The following is a 23,936-nucleotide window of genomic DNA, read 5'->3' as shown; positions in this document are numbered from 1 at the left end:
CAACTATGACTTCTCTATCAAGTACCAAAGTGGCAAGTCTAATATTAATGCGGATGTGCTATCACGCATGGCTCCTGGCGAAGATCCCCCAGTGGAGGACAAGTGGGAAGATGTGGAGATGCCTCCCTTCTATCAAAGATTCGTGAATCAGGATGTGGTCGTCACCCGCGAGGGGAGTGAATCTGGGTCTAAAGCAATCCAGGAAGACCTGTATACCTGGAGGACCCTACAGGAAGAAAGTCAGACTATGGGAGATCTGCAGGAGTATTTATTGACCAGGAGGGTACCTCCCTGGTTACGACGGGGCCAGAATGACTACGAATTGAAGCGATTGTGGCGTCAGAGGAAAAGACTATTTGTGCACAAAGGAATGGTGTACAGGAACTTCTTGGACCCAGTGTCGGGTGAAAGGCTACACCAAATTCTGATCCCTCGGAGAGATGCCGCCATGGTATTGAATGCCTACCACGACCAGTCAGGACACTTTGGGGTCCATAAAACAGAAGCCACCATCCGACGCCGGTTCTACTGGATTGGAATGAGGAGCGACGTTGAAAAGTGGTGCAGTGAGTGTGCAGTCTGCAATATCACCAAGAATGGTCGCAAGAATGCGCGAGCACCCCTCCATTCCATTCAGAGCGAGAGGCCCAACCAATTGGTCGCCTTGGATCATGTCAAGCTGTCACCTACCCGGTCCGGGTATTCATATGCTCTCACCATGGTGGATCACTATTCCAAGTGGGTAGTGGTTGTGCCAGTCAAAGACTTAACAGCCAAGACGACAGCCCAGAAGTTCTACACCCATTGGGTACAGATACTTGGATGTCCTGAAACTGTCTTGTCCGACCGAGGTCCGGCCTTTGAGGCCCAACTGTTTCGAGAATTGTGCCAGTTCCATGCTTGTAAGAAACTCAGGACCACTGCCTATCATCCGCAAGGGAATGGACTCTGTGAGAGGATCAACCAGGTGTTTATCCACATGCTGAGAGCGGCTTCTGTATCCCGACCTGAAGAGTGGCCTCAACTAATGCCCGAATTGTTGGAAATCTACAACAATACCATCCACTGTTCCACTGGTTATACTCCATTTTACCTCATGATGGGCCAACACGGTCAACTGCCTAAAGACAGGGTCTTTGGACTTCAAGCACCTTTCAACCACTCCCCCCAAGCCTCTTCGGAGTGGGTCTCGGAACATCAGAAAAGGATTCAGGAAGCGAGAGAGATAGTCAACAAAAAGATGGGCGAGGCACACTATAGGCAGCAACAGGACTACAACCGCCATGCCTCTGCCCAGCCGTTGCAAGTTGGTGATAAAGTCTGGCTGAAGAAGCATCCTAGAACCCATAAGTTGGACTCCATTTGGGAAACTGAACCATACACAGTGATTTCCATCCCTTACCCGGACTCTGATGTCTACTCAGTTCAAAAAGCCGGATATAAACCACAAGTTGTCCACCGAAACCGGATCAAGCTGTGTCACAAAGGGAACCTGCCTGTGTTGGTGCCTCCTTCTGCACCACCAAGTCTTCCACCTCCAGTTCAGCCAGCACAAGTGCAGCCCACCAAGCCAGTTGAGCCTGAGAGGCCACTCCTGATGTTCGAAGATGATCCTCTCTTCCCTTCTGATCAAAACGTCTTCTTTGGTTATGTGCCAATCAGTTCCATTCCATCCACCTCAGTCTTGGCACCAGAAGCTCCAGAGTTTACTCCAGCCATCCGCTCACCTGCTGCAGTCCCATCAGAACCTTCTAATGTGGGAGAAAGCTCCATAAGTCAAGAGCCATCACAGGCCCCCATTGTCCAAGATGAAGGTGCAGCTGTCAGTCCAGAAGAAGCAAGTGTTCAAGGAGAAAACAGTGCTCCAGAAAACTCAGAAATGGTGTTGCGTAGATCCGCCAGACCTAATTTCGGATATCCCCCAGCAAGATATAGGGATTAATCCATTAATTATACCTACAATATATGTAGATAGACTACATACACCTCAGTTAGTATACATCTCAAGTATACATCATTACTAACTAATATGTCACTAGTTACCTACTTACCTTATTTAGTGTATAGGAACATACCTGGCCAGTAAGTCTCCTATCCCTCACTTAAGCACTACAAAAAGAAAAGGGGTATCCTCTAAGAAATGTCTAATTGTGTACTTCAGGCATAGAATAAAAATGTCTAGCAAATATTAAAGTGTGTTCTGGGGAGAAGAGCTAATAGCCTAAGGGCCCCAGTAGCCAAGGCATTGGGTAGAAAGCCTCCGGCAGCCCAATCCAAAACCTGCTCAGTCTTAAAAGTGTGATCTAACAATAATATACTATTCAAAACTGAGTGATAACGTTTAACAGATATGTATTCTGTCTGGGACCCAGATAACCACTTACCCTGCACAAAATAATGATCTCACTTTATCTAATAAGCCTGCAAGGGACATTTATGTGTATAATGCCTTGGGACTTATCATATGATCCTGTTCTTATGTTTATTTTTCCCAAAGAACCTGGAACGGACATTGGTGTACAAATGCCTCAGGACTTCTAGTGGCCCCAAGGTCACCTCATTCCTCAATCCATCAGTGCCTTAATCGTCGAGGACGACCTCTGTTTAGTGGTGGGGTTTGTGGTGTCCCAGTACAGGTATTTGCTGTAGGCCCTGTCAGATTGAGGCCCTCGGCTTGTGGGGTCTCCCCTGCAGGGACTCAGCTAGTTATGATGTGATTTATACTGTTATGGTTGATAATACGTTTATTAGGTGTGTATAGCTTTAAGGGGTTTAGCCAGCCATCTCATGTTCAAGTGTATTAGAGTCGGGAGGACTGAATGCCAGACAATACCTTATTGTGTTGTGTTATACTACAGGTCAGTCTCTATGATCCACAGCTCTCAACCAATAGGCTTCAGTCTAAACAGGCCCTTATAAGGGATTGTACTTCCTGTTTAAGCCAGTCTAATGCTTCCCTCAGTTCCTAGCAGAGCCAACACAGTCAGAGGAGAGGCAGTGCAGGCCCGAAGCCTCCAGGAGAAAATACAGCAAAGAGTGGAGTATCCCTAAACATTACAGAACCAGTACTTCAGCTCATTTATCAGATCAATCCGTTATTCCGGCAAAAAGCCTCAAGTCTATAGACACTTCAGTAAGTGTATCTATTTTTCAGCCTAGTTAAGCATAGGCCCTGAATTACTATCCGGCTTTTGCAGCCGAGTATATACAGTTTATGATCAACTAAGCTCAAGCATTATCAGCTGTGTGATCCAGAGACTGCCTGCAGAACATTTTGATACTCTGTTTAAAGCTGTGAAGATTTTGACACCTGCCTTCATGCCAGTAAAGTCCACAGTTGTGGACTGTGTTATTACCATCCTAACTAGCGGGGATACGGAGGCCCCCGGAGCTGTAGTTTCCCGGGGTATACCAAGACTACAGTGGCGTCACGTGACAGAGAGGGTTAATACCATCTGGCCCTCACTAAGGGTTAATACCACCTGACCCTGGGCTCCTAGCCCCAAGAACCAAGTAGCTAACCATCAAGCGCATGTGGGTGGCCGTGGGACTCACCCTCCCCGGTCACCACACATACATAACATTATAAACAACTGCATATTTTAGGCAACAGATTGAGTGGAGCAGAACTTACTGTTTATGGTTAATTCAACCTTCCTCCCACCATGGCCTCTCTTATTGGCTGCTCGGCAGATATATGTCCCTTCATCATTGAAGGTGACCTCTCGCAGTGTCAGATCCACCCTTCCCTGAGAGAAATCCCCAGACAATTCTGTGCGTCCCGTGTAGTCTACATCTTGATCTCTGAGATTATCCTGGCCATCTATAAACTTGTGTGCGATTAATCTTCTTCCATCCTGATCATTCTTCTCCCAGACCACCGACAGACCGTCCCATCCTTGTATAAAGGGAAACCAACACTGGAGGGTGACAGTGCCATAGAGGGAAGCAAAAACTTCAAGCTCATCTGTGGAGGAGAACAGAAATATTTACTAAAAATTGATCCTTCATACAATCAGCCTCATTCTGAATTCCTTTCACATCATCTCCATTTGTTACAATGTATAATTATGAGTATTTTCATTTATAATACAAAGAAATGTATAAGTGTGTGATTCTGGAAGCTTGCAGAAGTGGAAAATCTTTCTGAGTTCTGGGAAGGAAGGAGCCAGTCCAGGGTCGCCATTAGGGGGATACAGGCAGTACACCTGTAAGGGGCCCAGATGGCAACCCCTTTTTTAATTTTTTAATTTTTATTTTTTAATGGGTCCGGAGGTACCCAGGGCCCCGGATGGCAACCCCCCTTTTTTTATAAAAAAAAATATATTTTTTTTAACATATTTTTTTTTTTTTTTATTGAAGGGCCCAGAGGTCCCCAGGGCCCCGGGTGGCAACCCTCCTTTTTTTATTAAATTTTGTTTATATATATATATATATATATATATATATATATATATATATATTTTTTTTAATTTATTTATTTATTATTAAATGGCCCAGAGGTCCCTATGGGCCCTTTTTTATAAAAAAAAAACATTTTTTTTATATATTTTTTTCTTCCTTTTTTTTCTTTTTATTATTTTTTTTCTCTCTTTTATATATATATATATATATATATATATATATATATATATATATATATATATATATATATATATATATATTACTAAAGGGTCCAGAGGTCCCCAGGGCCCCATGTGGCAGCCCCCCTTTTTTATATATAAATGTTTATTTTTCTATATGTTTTTTTTTATTTATTTTTTATTAAAGGGCCCAGGGGCCCCCGGGGTCCCCAGGGCCCCGGATGGCAACCCCCCTTTTTTATAATTTTTTTTAATATATTTTTTATATGTATATATATATATATATATATATATATTTATTTATTATTAAATGGCCCAGAGGTCCCTAGGGGCCCTTTTTTATAAAAAAAAATAATTTTTTTATATATTTTTTTATTTCTTTTTTTTTCTTTTTATTAATTTTCCCCCAGGGCCCCATGTGGCAACCCCCCCTTTTTTTTATGTTTATTTTTTTTTATATATGTATTTTTTTTATTAAAGGGCCCAGAGGTCCCCAGGGCCCTATGTGGCAGCCTCCCTTTTTTTATTTTTCTATAAATGTTTATTTTTTATATGTTTTTTTTATTTATTTTTCATTAAAGAGCCCAGGGGCCATGAGGTCCCCAGGGCCCCATGTGGTAACCCCCTTTTTTAAAAAAAATTTATAAATGTTTATTTTTTTATTTTTTTATATATATGTATTTTTTTTATTAAAGGGCCCAGAGGTCCCCAGGGGCCATGTCTGAAGCTGCGTAAGGGGCCCCATAATTCCTGATAGCAGCCCTGAGCCAGCCAATGACTGACTTATGTATGATCACTTTCAGTTTTCCTTATTTCAATCTAACCTTACTACCTGAGCCAACAAACCACACATAAAACGCAAACAGACAATAGAGGGAAGGATATATATTCAGACTGGCCATTTCCTGAAATCGGTGGGGGTTTAAGATATTGCCCTGTGGCCAGAAGGGATATGATCTTGTGGCCAGGAAGGGTATTGTCCATTGGCCAGGAAGGGTATTGTCCATTGGCCAGGAAGAGTATTGTCCATTGGCCAGGAAGGGTATTGTCCCATTGGCCAGGAAGGGTATTGTCCATTGGCCAGGAAGAGTATTGTCCATTGGCCAGGAAGGGTATTGTCCCATTGGCCAGGAAGGGTATTGTCCATTGGCCAGGAAGAGTATTGTCCATTGGCCAGGAAGAGTATTGTCCATTGGCCAGGAAGGTTATTGTCCATTGGCCAGGAAGTGTATTGTCCTGTGGCCAGGAAGGAAATTGTCCTGTGGCCAGGAAAGGTATTGTCCATTGGCCAGGAAGGGTATTGTCCATTGGCCAGGAAGGGTATTATCCATTGACCAGGAAGTGTATTGTCCTGTGACCAGGAAGTGTATTGTCCTGTGGCCAGGAAGTGTATTGTCCTGTGGTTCAGGAAGGGTATAGTCATGTGGCCAGGAAGGGTATAGTCCTGTGACCAGGAAGGGTATTGTTCATTGGCCAGGAAGAGTATTGTCCATTGGCCAGGAAGGGTATTGTCTATTGGCCAGGAAGGGTATTATCCATTGGCCAGGAAGTGTATTGTCCTGTGGCCAGGAAGTGTATTGTCCTGTGGCCAGGAAGTGTGTTGTCCTGTGGCCAGGAAGTGTATTGTCCTGTGGTTCAGGAAGGGTATAGTCCTGTGGCCAGGAAGGGTATAGTCCTGTGACCAGGAAGGGTATTGTCCATTGGCCAGGAAGAGTATTGACCATTGGCCAGGAAGAGTATTGTCCATTGGCCAGGAAGGGTATTATCCATTGGCCAGGAAGGGTATTGTCCATTGGCCAGGAAGTGTATTGTCCTGTGGCCAGGAAGTGTATTGTCCTGTGGCCAGGAAGGAAATTGTCCTGTGGCCAGGAAAGGTATTGTCCATTGGCCAGGAAGGGTATTGTCCATTGGCCAGGAAGGGTATTATCCATTGGCCAGGAAGTGTATTGTCCTGTGGCTAGGAAGTGTATTGTCCTGTGGTTCAGTAAGGGTATAGTCCTGTGGCCAGGAAGGGTATAGTCCTGTGGCCAGGAAGGGTATTGTCCATTGACAAGGAAGGGTATAGTCCATTGGCCAGGAAGGGTATTGTTCATTGGCCAGGAAGGGTATTGTCCATTGGCCAGGAAGGGTATTGTCCATTGGCCAGGAAGGGTATTGTCCATTGGCCAGGAAGTGTATTGTCCATTGGCCAGGAAGGGTATTGTCCATTGGCCAGGAAGGGTATTGTCCATTGACCAGGAAGGGTATTGTCCATTGGCCAGGAAGGGTATTGTCCATTGACCAGGAAGGGTATTGTCCATTGGCCAGGAAGGGTATTGTCCTGTGGCCAGGAAGTGTATTGTCCATTGGCCAGGAAGGGTATAGTCCATTGGCCAGGAAGGGTATTGTCCTGTGGCCAGGAAGAAGATTGTTAGGACCTTGGTCACCTACTGGTGGCATTGTGCTTCCCAAGGTGAAGGGTTGTAGTTCCAGTGTCCCCCAGCAGCCAGCCAGCAGAGGGCTCAGGAAAGACAGGGCAACCACTCTAGTGTAGTAAGTTCCAACTAATTTTAATAAAAAAAAAAGATTAAAAGATTTATACTTACAAAAGTGTATGAGAAACACACATATAAAAACCAAGGGGAGGATGAGCCTGTGGAAACAGCACTGTCCCAAACATGTGCAGCTGGATGAGCTAATGAGTCAGAATCACTGTGCCGCTGGATTGGGAGCTGCTCTGACAGCTTAACATTCGCAATGTGCCTTGGTTTCCTCACTCCCAGGATGGATGGGCGATGGATAGCCACCTGATATCCAGGGTCAAAGGACACATTTCAAGGGACCTTCCTCTTCCTCATCTCCTGTTATCACCTTCAGGGGTGCTCTGCACTCTCGGCACTCTGACCTCTAACCAGGTATGTGACATCAGTGGAGAAAGTAGACTGCACCTGCCTACATGCTTAGGGTAATGTATAGAGGGGCTTGCCACACCATGTATAAAATTTTGGGCAAAATAATATTTTTTATAATATTTATGCGCCCCATCACCCCTAAGGGTAATCTAGCCCACGTTTGCATTTTGAGTTTGATCATGTCAAACAACGGTGCCACATTCAGAGGTGTATAATCTGTCAGTCTTCTGGTGACCTCAACTCCTAGGGACCTACTGTATTCCTGGACACTCTGGAGAGCAGCAGTGGTGGGGTGACCACAGGGGGGGGGGACATCTATGGGGAGAATTTTGGACTTATCCCAATTAATGCGCAGTCCCGAATAGCTACCCATTTGTGCTATAAGTCGCAGCGCTGTTTGTAGTGATGGTCCCTGATCTGCCAGGTATAAAATAGTATCATCCGCGTATAGGCCTATCTTATCAACTGTGTTACCCCGACGCAAACCCTGAATATCAGGGTGTGCTCTAATGGCGATAGCCAGTGGTTCAGCGGCCAAGGCATACAGCAAAGGGGAGAGGGGACATCCCTGACGAGTGCCCCTCTCCAGAGGAAACCGCTCTGAGAGCCATCCATTAACAAAGATTCTTGCCTTGGGAGTCTGGTAGAGAAGTTGCACCCATTTTATGAAATGCGGTCCAAAGCCAGAATTATGTAAACATTCCCATAGGTAGAGCCACTCAACTTAGTCAAAGGCCTTGGCCGTATCTAGTGCCACCACCACCGTTGTTCCTGAGTTATCGTGACATGCCTGAATATTTATGTACAATCGTCTAATGTTCATGGCAGTGTTCTTCCCCGGCATAAACCCTGTTTGGTCCATATGAATAAGTGACAGTATGGCAGCATTCAACCTAGTTGCTAATATTTTAGCTAGGATTTTAATATCCACCTGTAGTAGCGAAATTGGCCGATAAGATTCCGGGTAGTGGGGGGTCCTTACCAGGTTTGGGGAGTACTATGAATTGGGCTTCTTGCATAGATTCAGGGAGTATGTTTGTATTAAAGATAGACTGATACAGGGCCTTTAACTTAGGTGCCTACATGCTTAGCCATGTTCCCATTTTCTATACATGTAAATATAGGAACTGGGGTGCAGCAAAATGGCAGCAGGCACTCGGAACTGATGAGTCAAAATTTGAATTACCGTATTTCTCGGTGTATAACACGCACCCTAACTTTAAAAGGGAAGATTCAGGAAAAAACTTTCCACAGCCCCTTGCGTATAACACCTCTACCCTCTATTTTCAGGGTAAAAAAGTGAGTGTTATACACCAATAAATACAGTATATGTTATATGATCCTACCAAGACGGAGAGTGTTGCTAAAGTGGGCAGGTGAGAGGGACAGAGTAGGGTACTCATCTGTGTGTGGTGCTTTAACCACTTCGTTACCAGGCCTATTTTGGCACTTCTCTCCTTCATGTAAAAAACAAAATTTTTTTGCTAGAAAATTAATCAGAACCCCCAAACATTATATATTTTATTTTAGCAGACACCATAGGGAATAAAATGGCCGTCATTGCAACTTTTTTTCTCGCACGGTATTTGCGCAATAATTTTTCAAACGCCTTTTTTTAGGGAAAAAAACTGTTTCATGAATTAAAAAATAACAAAACAGTAAAGTTAGCCCAATTTTTTTGTATAATGTGAAAGACGATGTTCCGCCGAATAAATAGATACCTAACATGTCACGCTTTAAAATTGCGCACACTCATGGAATGGCGCCAAACTTCGGTACTTAAAAATCTCCATAGGCGATGCTTTAATTTTTTTTACAGGTTACTATTTTTGAGTTACAGAGGAGGTCTAGTGCTAGAATTGTTGCACACGCTCTAACGCACGCGATGATACCTCACATGTGGGGTTTGAACGGTGTTTACATATGTGGGCGGGACTTGCATGCGCGTTCGCTTCTGCACGCGAGTGACCGTGACAGGGGCGTTTTAAATTTTTTTTTTTTTTACTTCATTTTTTTATTTTTACACTTTTTTTTACATTTTTTTTTTTTGATCACTTTTATTCCTATTACAAGGAATGTACACATCCCTTGTAATAGGAATCACTGTGACAGGTCCTCTTTATGGAGAGATGAGGGGTCAATAAGACCCTCCCCTCCCCCCACATCTCTCCTACAGGCTTACAAGCATGAAATCGGTAAAAAAAAAATCACCGATTACATGCCGACAGCCGCGATTGTTTACTTTGTTTACTTCCAGGTACCGGGCGTGACGTCATAATGTCGTGCCCGGTCCTCCGACGGTCATAGAGATGACTGTGACCGTCTGGTCACCAGTCATCTCTATGGTTCACCAACGATCGCCGGCCGATTCGCTCTCCGGGCCCCCGATGGCACGGGAGAGCCCGGAGAAGCACCGGACGTCCCCTCCCGCTGCCTAGAAGAACGATCGAGCGGCGGAACCGCCGCTTTGATCGTTCTTCTGGTGCACAGAATCGCCGGCTGAAGACGGCGATATCTGAATGATGCCTGCAGCTGCAGGCATCATTCAGATATCACCGCACAAAGTCCAGGACGTCCCAGGACGTCCTACGGGTCTCAAGTGGTTAAGAGGATTGAATTGCAGATTTGGACAAGGACAAGTTACTATTTGAGTGATTCCTCCTATCCAAAGTATTGTTTAGCACAATACACAGAGGTACACATGTCCGCTTGCACTATGTGGCTTCAGGTAAAAAAAGGGGAACAGACCACCAACCACTATTTCACCACCGCTTTTGCATTACATATTCAGCGAGTCCGAGAGACTTGCTGAGGTGGAGAATGAATGTTCAAAAGGGATTTGATTCAGAAAAGTTATCTATAAAAATACATGTTTATGGTTAAAATTGCAACTATTGTCAGTCTATTCATGAAATGTGTTGGGCACATATTAAGCCCATGCCCAATGCATAGTTAATTGGGAACATTAAAAGGGGAATGTGACACGTCACTGTTAAATTACATGTATGCTTGCTGGTACCAAATGTTTTTTTTTTTTTTTTTGAGGAATCTGATCAGATACAATTTCTCTGGGAGTAACATTTCAAATTACGTACCTGTACGTGCCTGCCTTGACGTGGGTCGGGGGTCCGATCGGGACCCCCTGGTATATGCGGTGGTTCGTTCATCGGTGGGAGCGATCCCGGATGAGGGGAAGGCTATTTGTTTCTAGCCACCCCCTCGTGATCGCTCCCAGCCAGTCAGATTCCTCCTCTGCCCGCCTCTTCCTGTGTAACTGTAAACACAGGCAGAGGAAGTGATGTCATTTCTCCTCGTGTCGGTCTTTTCGTTCGGACACAGAGGAGAGAAGACATCTAACAGTGAGTTGCACCAAGCACCACACTGACAACAGTACACACAGGTACATATACCCCCCAGTCACCCCCCGATCACCCCCCTCAGCCCCCTGTCACAGTGTCACTGATTGCAGTGATCATTTATTTTCTGATCACTGCATTTAGTGTCATTTGTGACAGAAAAAAGTGTTAGGGACATTAGCCTTAGGTCCAGGGTAGCCCCCTACCCCCCAATAAAGGTTTAACCCCTTGATCACCACCCTAGTTAACCCGTTCACCCCCTATTGCCAGTGTCACTAAGCAATCGTTTTCCTGATCGCTATATTAGTGTCGCTGGTGCCGCTAGGTAGCTAGTTATTTTTAGAGCTTCGCCGCCAGGTTTTTATAGCGTTAGGTACCCCCATACATTTTCTAAATAAAGGTTTTAACCCCTGATTGCCCCTAGAGTTAACCCTTTCACCAGTGATCACTTTATAAGTGTCACTGGTGACGCAGGTTAGCCAGTTAGTTATTTAGGTTCGCCGCCAGGTTTTTAGAAAGCGTCAAGTATCCCCATATATTACCTAATAAAGGTTTTAACCCCTTGATTGCCCCCTAGTTAGCCCTTTCACCAGTGATTACCGTATAAGTGTTACGGTTGACGCTGGTTAGTTAGTTTGCTGTTTATAGCATCAGGGCACCCGCCGTATATAACCCAATAAAGGTTTAACCCCCTGATCGCCTGGCGGGTGATATCAATTAAATTTAAGCCTCAGTCAGGGTCTGCGTCGCCCCAGGCAGCGTTAGGTTAGTGCCAGTAATGCTTAAACCCACGCGCAAAACATACACCCCCCTTAGTGGTATAGTATCTGAACGAATTGATACCTGATCTGATCAGATCTATACTAGCGTACCCAGCAGTTTAGGGTACCCAAAAACGCATTGTTAGCGGAATCAGCCCAGATACCCGCTAGCACCTGCGTTTTGCCCCTCTGCCCAGCCCAGCCCAACCCACACAAGTGCAGTATCGATCGATCACTGTCACTTACAAAACACAACACACATAACCGCAGAGACAGGCCTGATCCCTGCGATCGCTAACAGTTTTTTTTTTTAAGCATTTTCTACGTTTGCTGAGTCAGGTGCTTTTTTTACCTGTGAATCCTTACTAGTGTACCACTAAATTTAGAGCCCAAAATGGAAAAGCGAATGTACACTAGTGCAGAGGCCTACACGTTTCTGAGCCAGACAGATAGTGAAGAGGAGGTCACGCATCTGTCAGATTCTGGCTCAGAATACGATCCTGTATACGACAGCGGCTCCATGCCAGATAGCTCTGACGACAAAGTTGTGGTCCTTGCTAAGGCCAGGCGTACCCGACCCCATTCTGATGTTTAGCAGCAAGAACCGCAGGACCCTTGTATGGAGCAGAGAAGTACTAGCACCACTATTCCTCCTGGTGAACTGGCAAGCACCAGCGACCTAGTACACCCTGGTCGTTCATCCAGCACTGCAGTATCGCGTGGTGACGTGGCGAGTCCCATAAGTGCAGTTCAAGCTGGCGGGGTGTCAAGCACAAGTAGTGTCCCGCTGCCACCAAGAAGAAGACAAAGAAAGGCCCGTCGTGCCCATAGTGCCCTTCCTGCAGAATTCGCCTATCCTGATTGGGTCCCCACCACTTCTGCAGAACCCGTACTTCCCCCATTCACTGGCCAACCCGGTATTCAGGTGGATACAGCTGATTTTACGTCACTTGATTTTTATTCGCTGTATTTCACGGAAGATCTCTATAGATCTATTGTGGACCAGAGTAATTTATATGCTGGTAATTACATTGCCGCTAATCCCCAGTCCATCCTTGCCAGAGAATGGAAACCACTTACGGTTTCCGAATTTAAAACCTTTCTGGGCCTTACCCTCAACATGGGCATACACCCATTTCCTAAGTTGCGGATGTATTGGTCCACACATCCACTTCGCCATATGCCCATATTCTCTGCTTGCATGGCCAGGAAACGATATGAGGCGATCCTGCGGTTCTTGCATTTCAGTGACAATGCAATTTGTCGTCCACGTGGAGACCCTGAATTTGACCGGCTTTACAAAATTCGGCCCCTCATAAACCATTTCAACGAACGTTATACAGCCTTGTATAATCCCCAGCAAGTTGTCTGCGTTGATGAGTCCCTGATTACATTTTCTGGCCGCTTGTCTTTGTGACAGGGCAACAGGCTACACATGGAGCTTTAGGGTTTATGAGGGAAAAGATAGTCAGGTAGAGCCGGAAGGATGCCCAGATTACATGGGGAGCGCTGACAAGATCGTGTGGGACTTGGTGTCACCCTTATTCGGAAAGGGGTACCACTTATACGTGGACAATTATTACACCAGCGTGCCACTTTTTATTCACTTGTTTGATCATCAGATTGGAGCATGTGGCACCGTGCAACCTAATCGCCGGGGCTTTCCCCAGCGGCTTGTAGATGCCCGTCTTAGGCTGGGGGCGAGAGCCTGCTGCAGGTGTAATAATTTGCTCGGTGTGAAGTGGCGGGACAATAAGGCGGGATAATAATAATGTTTTCGTTCTTACCACCCTTCACGCAGACACGACGTTCGTACGGCGGCTGGTGTTGTGGAGAAACCCCTCTGTGTCCACGAATATAACCAAAGTATGGGAGGGGTGGACCTCAACGACCAGTAAGGTCGTATTGCCCGTAAGGCGAGACGCTGGTACAAAAAAGAGTCTCTATATTTATTCCAATTGGCTTTACTGAATGCTCATGTCTTAAAGAAAGCTTCAGGACGGAATGGATCCTTTCTTGAATTCCAGGAGGAGATCATCACAGAACTCCTGTATCCAGACGGTACTGTACCTCACCATCCCCTACCAAATGCACTAAGCCGACTGCATGAGAGGCATTTTTCTTATGTCCTCAGGAGTACCCCTACCCAACAAACCCCCCAAAGAAGATGTTGTGTCTGTACCAAGCGCGGATTTAGGCGTGACAGCCGTTATTTTTGTCCCCAATGTCCTGCCGATCCTGGTCTTTGTATTGGTGAATGTTTTGAACGCTTCCACACACGAGTGAAGTATTAGCGTAGGGTGAAACATTTCACAGGCTAGGTACACTTACACAGGGTCTCCCAAGATGCCATCGCATTTTGAGAGACCCAAACCTGGAAACGAAAAGTTCAACAGTTACTGTTACAAAAAAAAGTGTTAAAAAAAAAAAAGTAAAAAATAAAAACAAAAAAAATATAAAATAAAAAAAACAAAAATAGTTGTCGTTTTATTGTTCTCTCCCTCTCTATTCTCTCTCTATTGTTCTGCTTTTTTTTTACTGTATTCTATCCTGCAAAGTTTTATTGTTGTTATGTTTTTTCATGCTTGCTTTTCGGGTATGTAATTTATTTTACTGTTTTCAGGTACGCCATTCAGCTGTTGCGCGGACTTATTTATCTTGACAGCAACAGCGTTTGCTCCCACGATATATAAAGCAGCGACTCCAGTGCTGTAGGAGGTGATTTTACCACCACAGTTAAAAAAAAGAGCATATATGCCGAAGCATGGGGGCAGCAGGGGCGGAGGAGCGATTTTGCTCCTAATGCCGCGTACATACGGTCGACATTCCTACGGAGGCTTTCCCGTGGAAAAGTCTGACCGTGTGTACGCGGCATGCTTCGGCATATATAAATGGTGCATGTATGCCCATCATTAGAAGTGGGTGGATGAAGGGAGGTATTCTAATGGTGGGCATACCCACCGATCAATCTCTTTTTAGTTCAGCCAAAAAAAAGATTACAATACATGTCCAACAAGAACCATCAACGTACTGGTATGTTGCTGGACTTTGAATGGTTATACCAGAATGATGCCTGCAGGTTTAGGTATCATCTTGGTATCATTCTTTTCAGCCAGCGGTCGGCTTTCATGTAAAAGCAGCTAATTAGCCTCTAGACTGCTTTTACATTCAGTGGGAGGGAATGCCCCCCCCCGGATATAAACAGGGAAATTGGGAAAGCATTTTATCACACCGATCTTGGTGTGGTCAGATGCTTTAAGGGCAGAGGAAAGATCTAGGGTCTAATAGACCCCATTTAAAAAAAAAAAAAAGAGTACATGTCACTAACTATTGCTATCATAAGGGATATTTACATTCCCTGAGATAACAATAAAAATGGTAAAAAAATAAATAACATGGAAGGAACAGTTTACAAATAAAATAAAAAAAGCAAAATAAATATGAAAAAAAAAAGCATCCCTGTCCCCTACTGCTCTTGCGCAAAGGCGAACGCAAGCGTCGATCTGGAGTCATATGTAAACAGAAATTGTACCATGCATGTGAGGTATCACCGCAAAGGGCAGATCGAGGGCAGTAATTTTAGCAGTAGACCTACTCTGGAAATCTAATGTGGTAACCTGTAAAGGCTTTTAAAGACTTTTAAAAATGTATGTAGTTTGTCACCACTGCGCGTTTGTGCGCAATTTTAAAGTATGTCGTGTTTGGTATCCATGTACTCGGCCTAAGATCATCTTTTTTATTTAATCAATAATTTGGACAATATAGTGTGTTTTAGTGCTTTAAAATAAAAATGCGTTTGAAAAATCGCTGTGCAAATACTGTGTGGGAAAAAAATTGCAACACCCACCATTTTAATCTGTAGGGCCTTTGCTTTAAAAAAATATATAATGTTTGGGGGTTCAACTTATGTTATTAAAAAATATGTTTTTATGTAAACAAACAGTGTCAGAAAGGGCTTTGTCTTCAAGTGGTTAGAAGAGTGGGTGATGTGTGACATAAGCTTCTAATTGTTGTGCATAAAATGCCAGGACAATTAAAAACCCCCCCAAATGACCCCATTTTGGAAAGTAGACACCCCAAGCTATTTGCTGAGAGGCAGGGGCGTACCTAGAGCATTTGGCACCCGGGGCGGAACCAATATCTGGCACCCCCCCCACACGTTAAAATGTAAAAACACCCCACTGTGCCCCCTGCATACCTCTGCATCCTTCAATATCTTTTTGTTACTACTGTGTACCCCTCTCCACAACTGCACCTCTGGACCACTTTACATTGCACAGTACCCTGCATCAATGGACCCCTTTACATTACACAGCCCCCTGCATCAATGGACCCCTTTACATTACACAGCCCCCTGCATCAATGGACCCCTTTACATTACACAGCCCCCTGCACCTCTGGACCACTTTACATTGCACAGCCCCCTGCATCAATGGACCCCTTTACATTACACAGCCCCCTGCATCAATGGACCCCTTTACATTACACAGCCCCCTGCACCTCTGGACCCCTTTACATTACACAGCCCCCTGCATCACTGGACCCCTTTACATTACACAGCCCCCTGCATCACTGGACCCCTTTACATTACACAGCCCCCTGCATCACTGGACCCCTTTACATTACACAGCCCCCTGCATCACTGGACCCCTTTAAAATTACACAGCACCCTGTATCACTGGACCCCTTTACATCTCACAGCCCCCTTCACCTCTGGACCCTTTTACATTACACAGCCCCCTGCACCACTGGACCCCTTTACATTACACAGCCGTCTGCACCCCTTTACATCACATAGCCCCCTGCACCTCTGGACCCTTTTACACTACACAGCCCTCTGCACCCCTTTACATTACACAGCACCCTGCACCTCTGGACCATTTTACACTACACAACCCTCTGCACCTCTGGACCATTTTACATTACACAGCACCCTGCATCACTGCACCCCTTTACATTACACAGCCGCCTGCACCTCTGCACCCCTTTACATCACATAGCCCCCTGCACCTCTGGACCCTTTTACACTACACAGCCCTCTGCACCCCTTTGCATTACACAGCACCCTGCACCTCTGGACCCCTTTTACATTACAAAGCCACCTGCACCTCTGGACCCCTTTACATTACACAGCACCCTGCATCACTGCACCCCTTTTACATTACACAGCACCCTGCATCACTGGACCCCTTTACATTACACAGCACCCTGCACCTCTGGACCCTTTTACATTACATAGCCACCTGCACCTCTGCACCCCTTTACATCACATAGCCCCCTGCACCTCTGGACCCTTTTACACTACACAGCCCTCTGCACCCCTTTACATTACACAGCACCCTGCACCTCTGGACCCTTTTACATTACATAGCCACCTGCACCTCTGGACCCTTTTACACTACACAGCCCTCTGCACCCCTTTACATTACACAGCACCCTGCACCTCTGGACCCCTTTACATTACACAGCACCCTGCATCACTGGCCCTCTTTACATCTCATAGCCCCCTGCACCTCTGGACCCTTTTACATTACACAACACCCTGCATCACTGCACCCCTTTTACATTACACAGCCACCTGCACCTCTGGTCATGTCAGCTAAAAAAAAAGTGGGTGTCACCCGGTGCGGCCCGCACCCCCCGCACCCCCTAGCAATGCCACTGCTGAGAGGTATGGTGAGTATTTTGCAGAACTCGCTTTTGTCACAAAGGGCCAGATTCACAGAAGACGTACGCCGGAGTATCTACTGATACTCCGACGTATTTTCAAATTTCCCGCGTCGTATCTTTAGTTTGAATCCTCAAACACCAGTGCTGTATTTCAGTGCTTGATGGCCATAGGCGTGCCGTGTGCACAGCCTATTACATGAGGCATGCGCTTTCTTTGCAGGAAACGAAGGCATGGCAGCCCATTCAAATCAATGGGCTGCTGTACCTGCACAAATGAGGGCCGCCAAAACATACATGTGAACCAGCCAGGCCCAAAATAAGCTGGAGGGGGGCCCAAAAAAAATGTTTGCCCAGGGCCCAAACCATATTAAAGACGGCCCTGCCTGACATTTTAGCACCTCAAGAATTGAGATAAGCAGTCATAAAATAAAAGCTGTGTAAATTCCAGAAAATGTACCCTAGTTTGTAGACGCTATAACTTTTGCGAAAACCAATAAATATACACTTATTGCGATTTGTTTTACTAAAGACATGTGGCTGAATACATTTTGGCCTAAATGTTTGACTAAAATTAAGTTTATTCGATTTTTCTTATAACAAAAAGTAGAAAATATCATTTTTTTCAAAATTTTCGGTCTTTTTCCGTTTATATTGCAAAAAATTAAAATCGCAGAGGCAATCAAATACCATCAAAAGAAAGCTCTATTTGTGGGAAGAAAAGGATGCAAATTTTGTTTCGGTAAAACATTGCATGACCGCGCAATTACCAGTTAAAACAGGGCAGTGCCAAATTGTAAAAACACCTTGGGTCCTTTAGCTGCATAAAGGTCCGGGTCTTAAGTGGTTAAGAATATTATAATTAAGAGTCCATGCTACGTAAAAAAAAAAGGGAAGTTATGTATTCCGGGCGCTATGCCAGATGAATTGTGGTTAGTAACGAAAAGGGAAGTGACTTTAAGGTTGTGTAATCCTATGCACTAGGGAAAAATATTAAGGTGTTGAAAGGTGTTCGTAGGGAAAATATGAAAAAATGGAGAGTGAATGGATTGGCCAAATGAATGTGGAATGAGACCGTTGTGTGTTGTGTTTAGTGAATGCACAAGGTATTATTTAATTAGTAAAGTGTTTTAAGTGTTTGTTTAAAATGTACACAAAGAAGTGTCAATTGTGAAGTGTTAATGATGTTGGGCCATATTCTCTGAAGAGTTACGATGGAGTATCTCAGGATACTTCGTCGTATCTCTCTTTTTTGACCCGCGTATCTATGCGAGTGATTCTTAGAATCATTTTCGCATAGATACGTGGAAGATCCGACATGTGTAAGTCACTTTACACTGTCGGATCTTAAATGTAATTCCCCGCCGGCCGCTAGGTGGCGTTTACGTTCAGGTCTCATTTGTTTATGCAAATGAGCCTGATACACCGATTCCCGAACGAAATTGCGTCACGTAACCGTCGCTTACGTCGTTTGCGTAAGTGTAAGGTTACCCCTGCTATATGAGGGGTAACCTTACGCCAGTCCCACGTACGCCATGTTAAGTATGGCGTCGGGTCCGTGTCGTCTTTTCCCGTCGGGTACGTCGTTTTACTAAGTCGTTCTTGAATACGACTTTACGTCAATGACGCACACGTCGGCGTCATTGACGTTTTCCGCCGAGAACTGGAGCATGCGCACTGGGCTATTTTTAGCCCGGCGCATGCGCAGTTCGATCGAAACGGGGGCGCGCTTAATTTAAATATAAGCCGCCCCCTTTGAAATACGCGGGGATACGCCGGGCCTTTTACACTACGCCGCCCCAAACTACAGAGCAAGTGCTTGAGGAATACGGCACTTGCTCCAGTAAGTTGCGGCGGCGTAGTGTAAATAGCTTACGCTACGCCCGCCGCAAATGTACAAGAATATGGCCCGTAATGTTGTTTATCCATCAATGTTTTATTTGTTGCTGATGATCAGATATATTTGCAAAAGTGGGAGGCTTTTGGGTTTGAGTAAAATGTTCTGTTCTGAGTCCCGGGGATAGAAGAAACTAAAAAGGTGTTTAAGTTTTGTTGAAATTCTGCTGTAAAACTGGATTTGGAAAAAAATGTTTAGTTAAATATATTGAATCTATATAATGAAGACTGTTGCTGAGAAACATTTTTATTCCTGCATGCTTTACATATGTTTGAGTCAATGGGCCAGATTCACGTAGCTCAGCGGATCTATAGATCCGCTCGATCTACGTGAATTAAGATCCGCTCCCGCAAGTTTAGGAGGCAAGTGGCTAATTCACAAACCACTTACCTCCAAACTTGCGACGGCGGATCCTAAATCCCCCGGCGGAATTCAAATTCCGCGGCTAGGGGAGTGTACTATTTAAATCAGGCGTGTGCCCGCGCCGATTTAAATGTGCATGCGCCGTCCGGGGAATTTCCCGGCGTGCATTGCTCCCACTGAAGTCACTATGACGTCAGTTGTTTCGACGTGAGCGGGACTTGCGATGCGCGTGTTCGTGAATCGGCGTACGCAAACGACGTTGGAAAATTCAAATTTGACGCGGGAACGCCGGCTATACTTAACATTGGCTGCGCCTGCTAACAACAGGGGTAAGTATACGACGGGAAAACCGCTACGGAAACGACGTAAGAACACTGCGACGGGTCCGCGTACGTTCGTGAATTTTCGTATCTCGCTGATTTACATATTATTTATCGTAAATCAGCGGGAACGCCCCCGGTGCCATTTTTAAATTGAAAAAAAGATCCGACAGTGTAACACATTGTAACACTGTCGGATCTAGCCCTATCTATGCGTATGTGATTCTATGAATCAAGCGCATAGATAGGACCAGTGTAAGTCAGAGATACAATGGTGTATCTGTAGACACACCGTCGTATCTCTTTGTGATTCTGGCCCATAAATGTATCTTATTTTTAATACCTCCAATGGTTAAGGCCTGAATTGATCGAGTGGATTTTGTGGTCATTCATGTTGAATGAGGAGTATCTGCCCCAGCCAGCCAGCAGACACCCTAGCCCCCTGCACATGAAGAAAACCCCATTCATACCTTCCACCCCATTCATACCCTCCACCCCATTCATACCCTCCACCCCATTTATACCCTGCACTATACTCTATCCGGATGAAGAGATGACTACAGATTTTACATGGAAATCTTCTTTGTTCATCTTTGTTGTTCAAATAAAATGGGAGGTGCTTAGATGAGTAAAGAACTATTTTCTCCTCTTTTCTTTTTTTCTCCTTTTTTTTTCCTTTTCCCCCTTTTTTGGTAAAGAAGGTTTGGGAGGGAAATAGATAAGTAGTAAGGATAAAGTACTGAAATAAATGGGTCAGGGTGTTTTTGTTTTTCTTGAGATCTTTTCGATCATATAACCCCTATGAATGTTTTTTTGTTTTTGAGTTTGTGTTGTTTTTTTCATTTTCTGTCCGAATGTGGAGTGCTTGTCTTTTTTTTTTTTTTGTAGTTGTGTCTGTCTTCATACATGTGTTTGTTACTAGTGTGTGTACACCTTTTTTTTGGATATTTGAGTATTAATTTTAGTTCTCTCCTCAGGTCTCTGGTTTATTCCCATGACTATAACCTCTAAATTAGTTAAGGCTGAAGTTAAAATTTATGATGATCTTGTCTTAAGGTCCCTCAAGGGGATGTAATAGTCTCATGGAATGTTAGGCCTCGTACACACGACTGAACATGTTTGCTGAAACTGGTCCTGTACGGCCGACCGGATCGGATTCCCGGCGGTTCGGACAGGTTTCCAGCGGACAAATGTTTCTTAGCATGCTAAGAAACATGTCCGCTGGAAGCCTGTCTGTCGGACATGTTCGGTCGTCTGTATGACTCACCGGACATGTCCGCTCGGCCGAAAGCTCTTGCATGCATCGAATTCGACGCATGCGTGGAAGCATTGACCTTCCAAGGTCGCGCATCGTCGTGGCCACATCACCGCGTATCCTGTCCGCGGGGAATTTGGTCTGATGGTGTGTACATTTGCTGAAATGACTGTTTACAGGGTATAGAGACATAATAGTTAACTGATTCCTTTTAAAAAACGATTAAAAATAGATAAAAATCAATCATATAATGTACCTGTAGTTTCAGTTTCGTTTTTGCATGTTATCCTGCCTCTGTGCATGTACAGAGCCATAGAGCAGTGATGGTTTGGAAAATGAAACTAGAATCTCCCAGTACTGTGGTCCTCAGGAAACAGACAACCAGGAAGTGTCCAGAACAGAGAAGAATTACAGCCACATCAGAGCAAAAACAAACAATGTGGACATGAAACCAGGACTGCAGTAAGGTAAAGGAAGCTATTTAGCTAAAAAAAAAATCCTTTAGTGACCCTTTAAGGAAATTTACAAAATCCAAAAAGATATGTATTATAAAAGATTAGTGCAGCGCAAAAAGACTTCCCGCTGAGGAAGTTTGTGGAAATGTAACGCGTACGGGGGAGGAGCTTACAGATGTCGCTTGCTGCCATCCTTTCCAGAAACAAACGTGTTTGTTTATATGCTGCCGATCTTTTGGATCTTTGTGAGTAGTATATGCTTACCCAATACATTTTCGTATTTTGAAACGGAGAGCACTTAGATCTGTTTTTCTTCCATACATGGTGTAATACCTGCTGTGGATTGCTGAGGGACCTGACATGACAATTTGCCATCGGGTGTATCTGCATTTTTGATATCTGCTTGCATGACTACCTGGTAACACAGGAGTCCATGCCTTAAAGCGGAGGTTCCGCCAATTTTTATTTTTTTTTTGAAAGCCAGCAGCTACAAATACGGCAGCTGCTGACTTTTAAAAAACGGACACTTACCTGTCCAGCGCCCCCCCCCCCCCCCCGCGATGTCAGCAGCCGAGGCTGAGCAATCGCTCGGTCCTCGGCTGTTTCCGCCACCATCCTCTACTGCGCATGCGTGAGGATCGCGGCGCGCCGTCACTGGTCCCCACTCTCTCCTGGGAATAGTGTTTCCCAGAAGACAGCGGGGGGATGACGTGCCAGGCTGGATTCCCCGTGGGGATCCGAACCCAGAAGTGGTGCAAATACCTGTCGCAGACTGTCCCCCCTTCCCCCTGAAAGGTGTCAAATGTGACACTGGAGGGGGGAGGGATCCAAAAAGCGGAGGTTCACTTTTTGTGTGAACCTCCGCTTTAAGGTGAGAGTGGCCAATCCTGTAGTGGTGGAGGGATCACCTATTGTTTGAGCTCACGTCACCGGTGAATTTTATGTGGAGTTTGGAATTTGTTCGTCACACAATTCTTTGGACTTTATTTCACGTTTATTTGGACATTCTTTGTTTTTTTGTTTTTGCTGTGTTTTTTTTTCACTTTTTTCACGTTTTGTTGCATCAATTGAATTTGTATATTCTATGAGTCTTTTTAGCTGCACTAATCTTTTATAATACGTAAACATTTAAATGTAGGCAGATTAAGAAAGATGACAGGAGTAGGTACATTTTTTTAGATTGCTTGTTGGCTGGACAGAGATGGGTATTGGCGAATATTTATATCCCCCCACCCTATACACCGGAAATATTGAAAGAATTTATTACGTTTGTATCTGACAAACCATAATTATTGTATTACTCCATCGATAGATATATTTTGTCCATCAGTAAAACAATACCCGGAGGGTTCTACTGCCTTTGCTAAATATATAACAGAAATGGGACTGTCTGACCTTTGGCGACTCCGAAATCCACTGGACACACAGTTCTCATGTTTTTCGAGTACACATAAAACTCTCTCTAGAATAGATTTAGCATTGGGATCACAATCTATATTGCCATATTTGTGTGAGATTAAATATGAGGCTAGAGGGATATCAGATCATTCTCCTTTGGTCCTATCTTTTTCTTTTAAGACCAATACGGGGGATAAGTTATGGAAGGCTAGCCCTTATTGGATCTCATCCCTTCCTTCAGAAGAAATAAAACTACAGATTAATATTTTCCAGCAAATAAATAAACTTACTGTGTCACCCCCAATATATTGGGATGCACAGAAAGCCTATCTTAGAAGACTCCTTATCTCACAAATATAAAAAAAAAGAAGCAATTTAGAAAATGGGAAAAAACACTGGCTGATAACATGATGCAAGCAGAGGCACTCTATATATCTAACCCTAATAAAGATTCACAGACACAATGGATACATAGTCAAAACAAATTGGCACAAGTAGCCATAAAGAGAGCAGAAAACAAAAGATTTTTCCTACAGCAACCTTATTTTGAGGAAGGATAAGGAACGGCACATATATTGGCTTCTGTGGTAAACATGCAGCGTCCCTCTACTTGTATAACTGAAATTCAATCCCCTGTACATGGGAAGGCTAAAAATACCCCTGAGATCTTAGAGGTATTCCGGGCTTTTTATCAGGAGTTATACAAAAGTAGGAAGACAGATCAGGAGGGGGGTATGGAATCTTTCTTACAGATGATTAACTTGCCAAAGTTACTAGAAGAAGAGAAGGGTACTTGAGAGCAGGGCCGATCCACCCTATAGGCTCACTTTGCAAGGCACATAGGGCCCCGCAAAGCTGCGAAGGGCCCCCCAAATTACTAGAGGCCCCGCCTGATGAGAAGTCATTTTCGCCCCCTTACCCCGCTTCTCAACTCGCTAGCTGCATGGGAGAAGAGGTAAGAAGTCAGCACCCCCCGCTTCTCAACTTAAT

General features: G+C 44.6%; 1 protein-coding gene across 1 annotated transcript; it reads left to right on the top strand.

The window, feature by feature from the left end:
- The first annotated feature begins 572 nt into the window (after positions 1–572).
- Positions 573–2,118, top strand: LOC120928130 (uncharacterized protein K02A2.6-like). Its single transcript, XM_040339245.1, has one exon. It carries the CDS (start codon positions 719–721, stop codon positions 1,940–1,942), a length of 1,224 nt encoding a protein of 407 aa, XP_040195179.1. The 5' UTR covers positions 573–718; the 3' UTR covers positions 1,943–2,118.
- The last annotated feature ends 21,818 nt before the right edge of the window (positions 2,119–23,936 follow it).

Source organism: Rana temporaria, chromosome 2, assembly GCF_905171775.1.
Source record: "Rana temporaria chromosome 2, aRanTem1.1, whole genome shotgun sequence".
Classification (NCBI taxonomy): Eukaryota; Metazoa; Chordata; class Amphibia; order Anura; family Ranidae; genus Rana; species Rana temporaria.
Note: the sequence above shows the minus strand (reverse complement) of the source record. Positions and strands in the feature narration are given on the sequence as shown.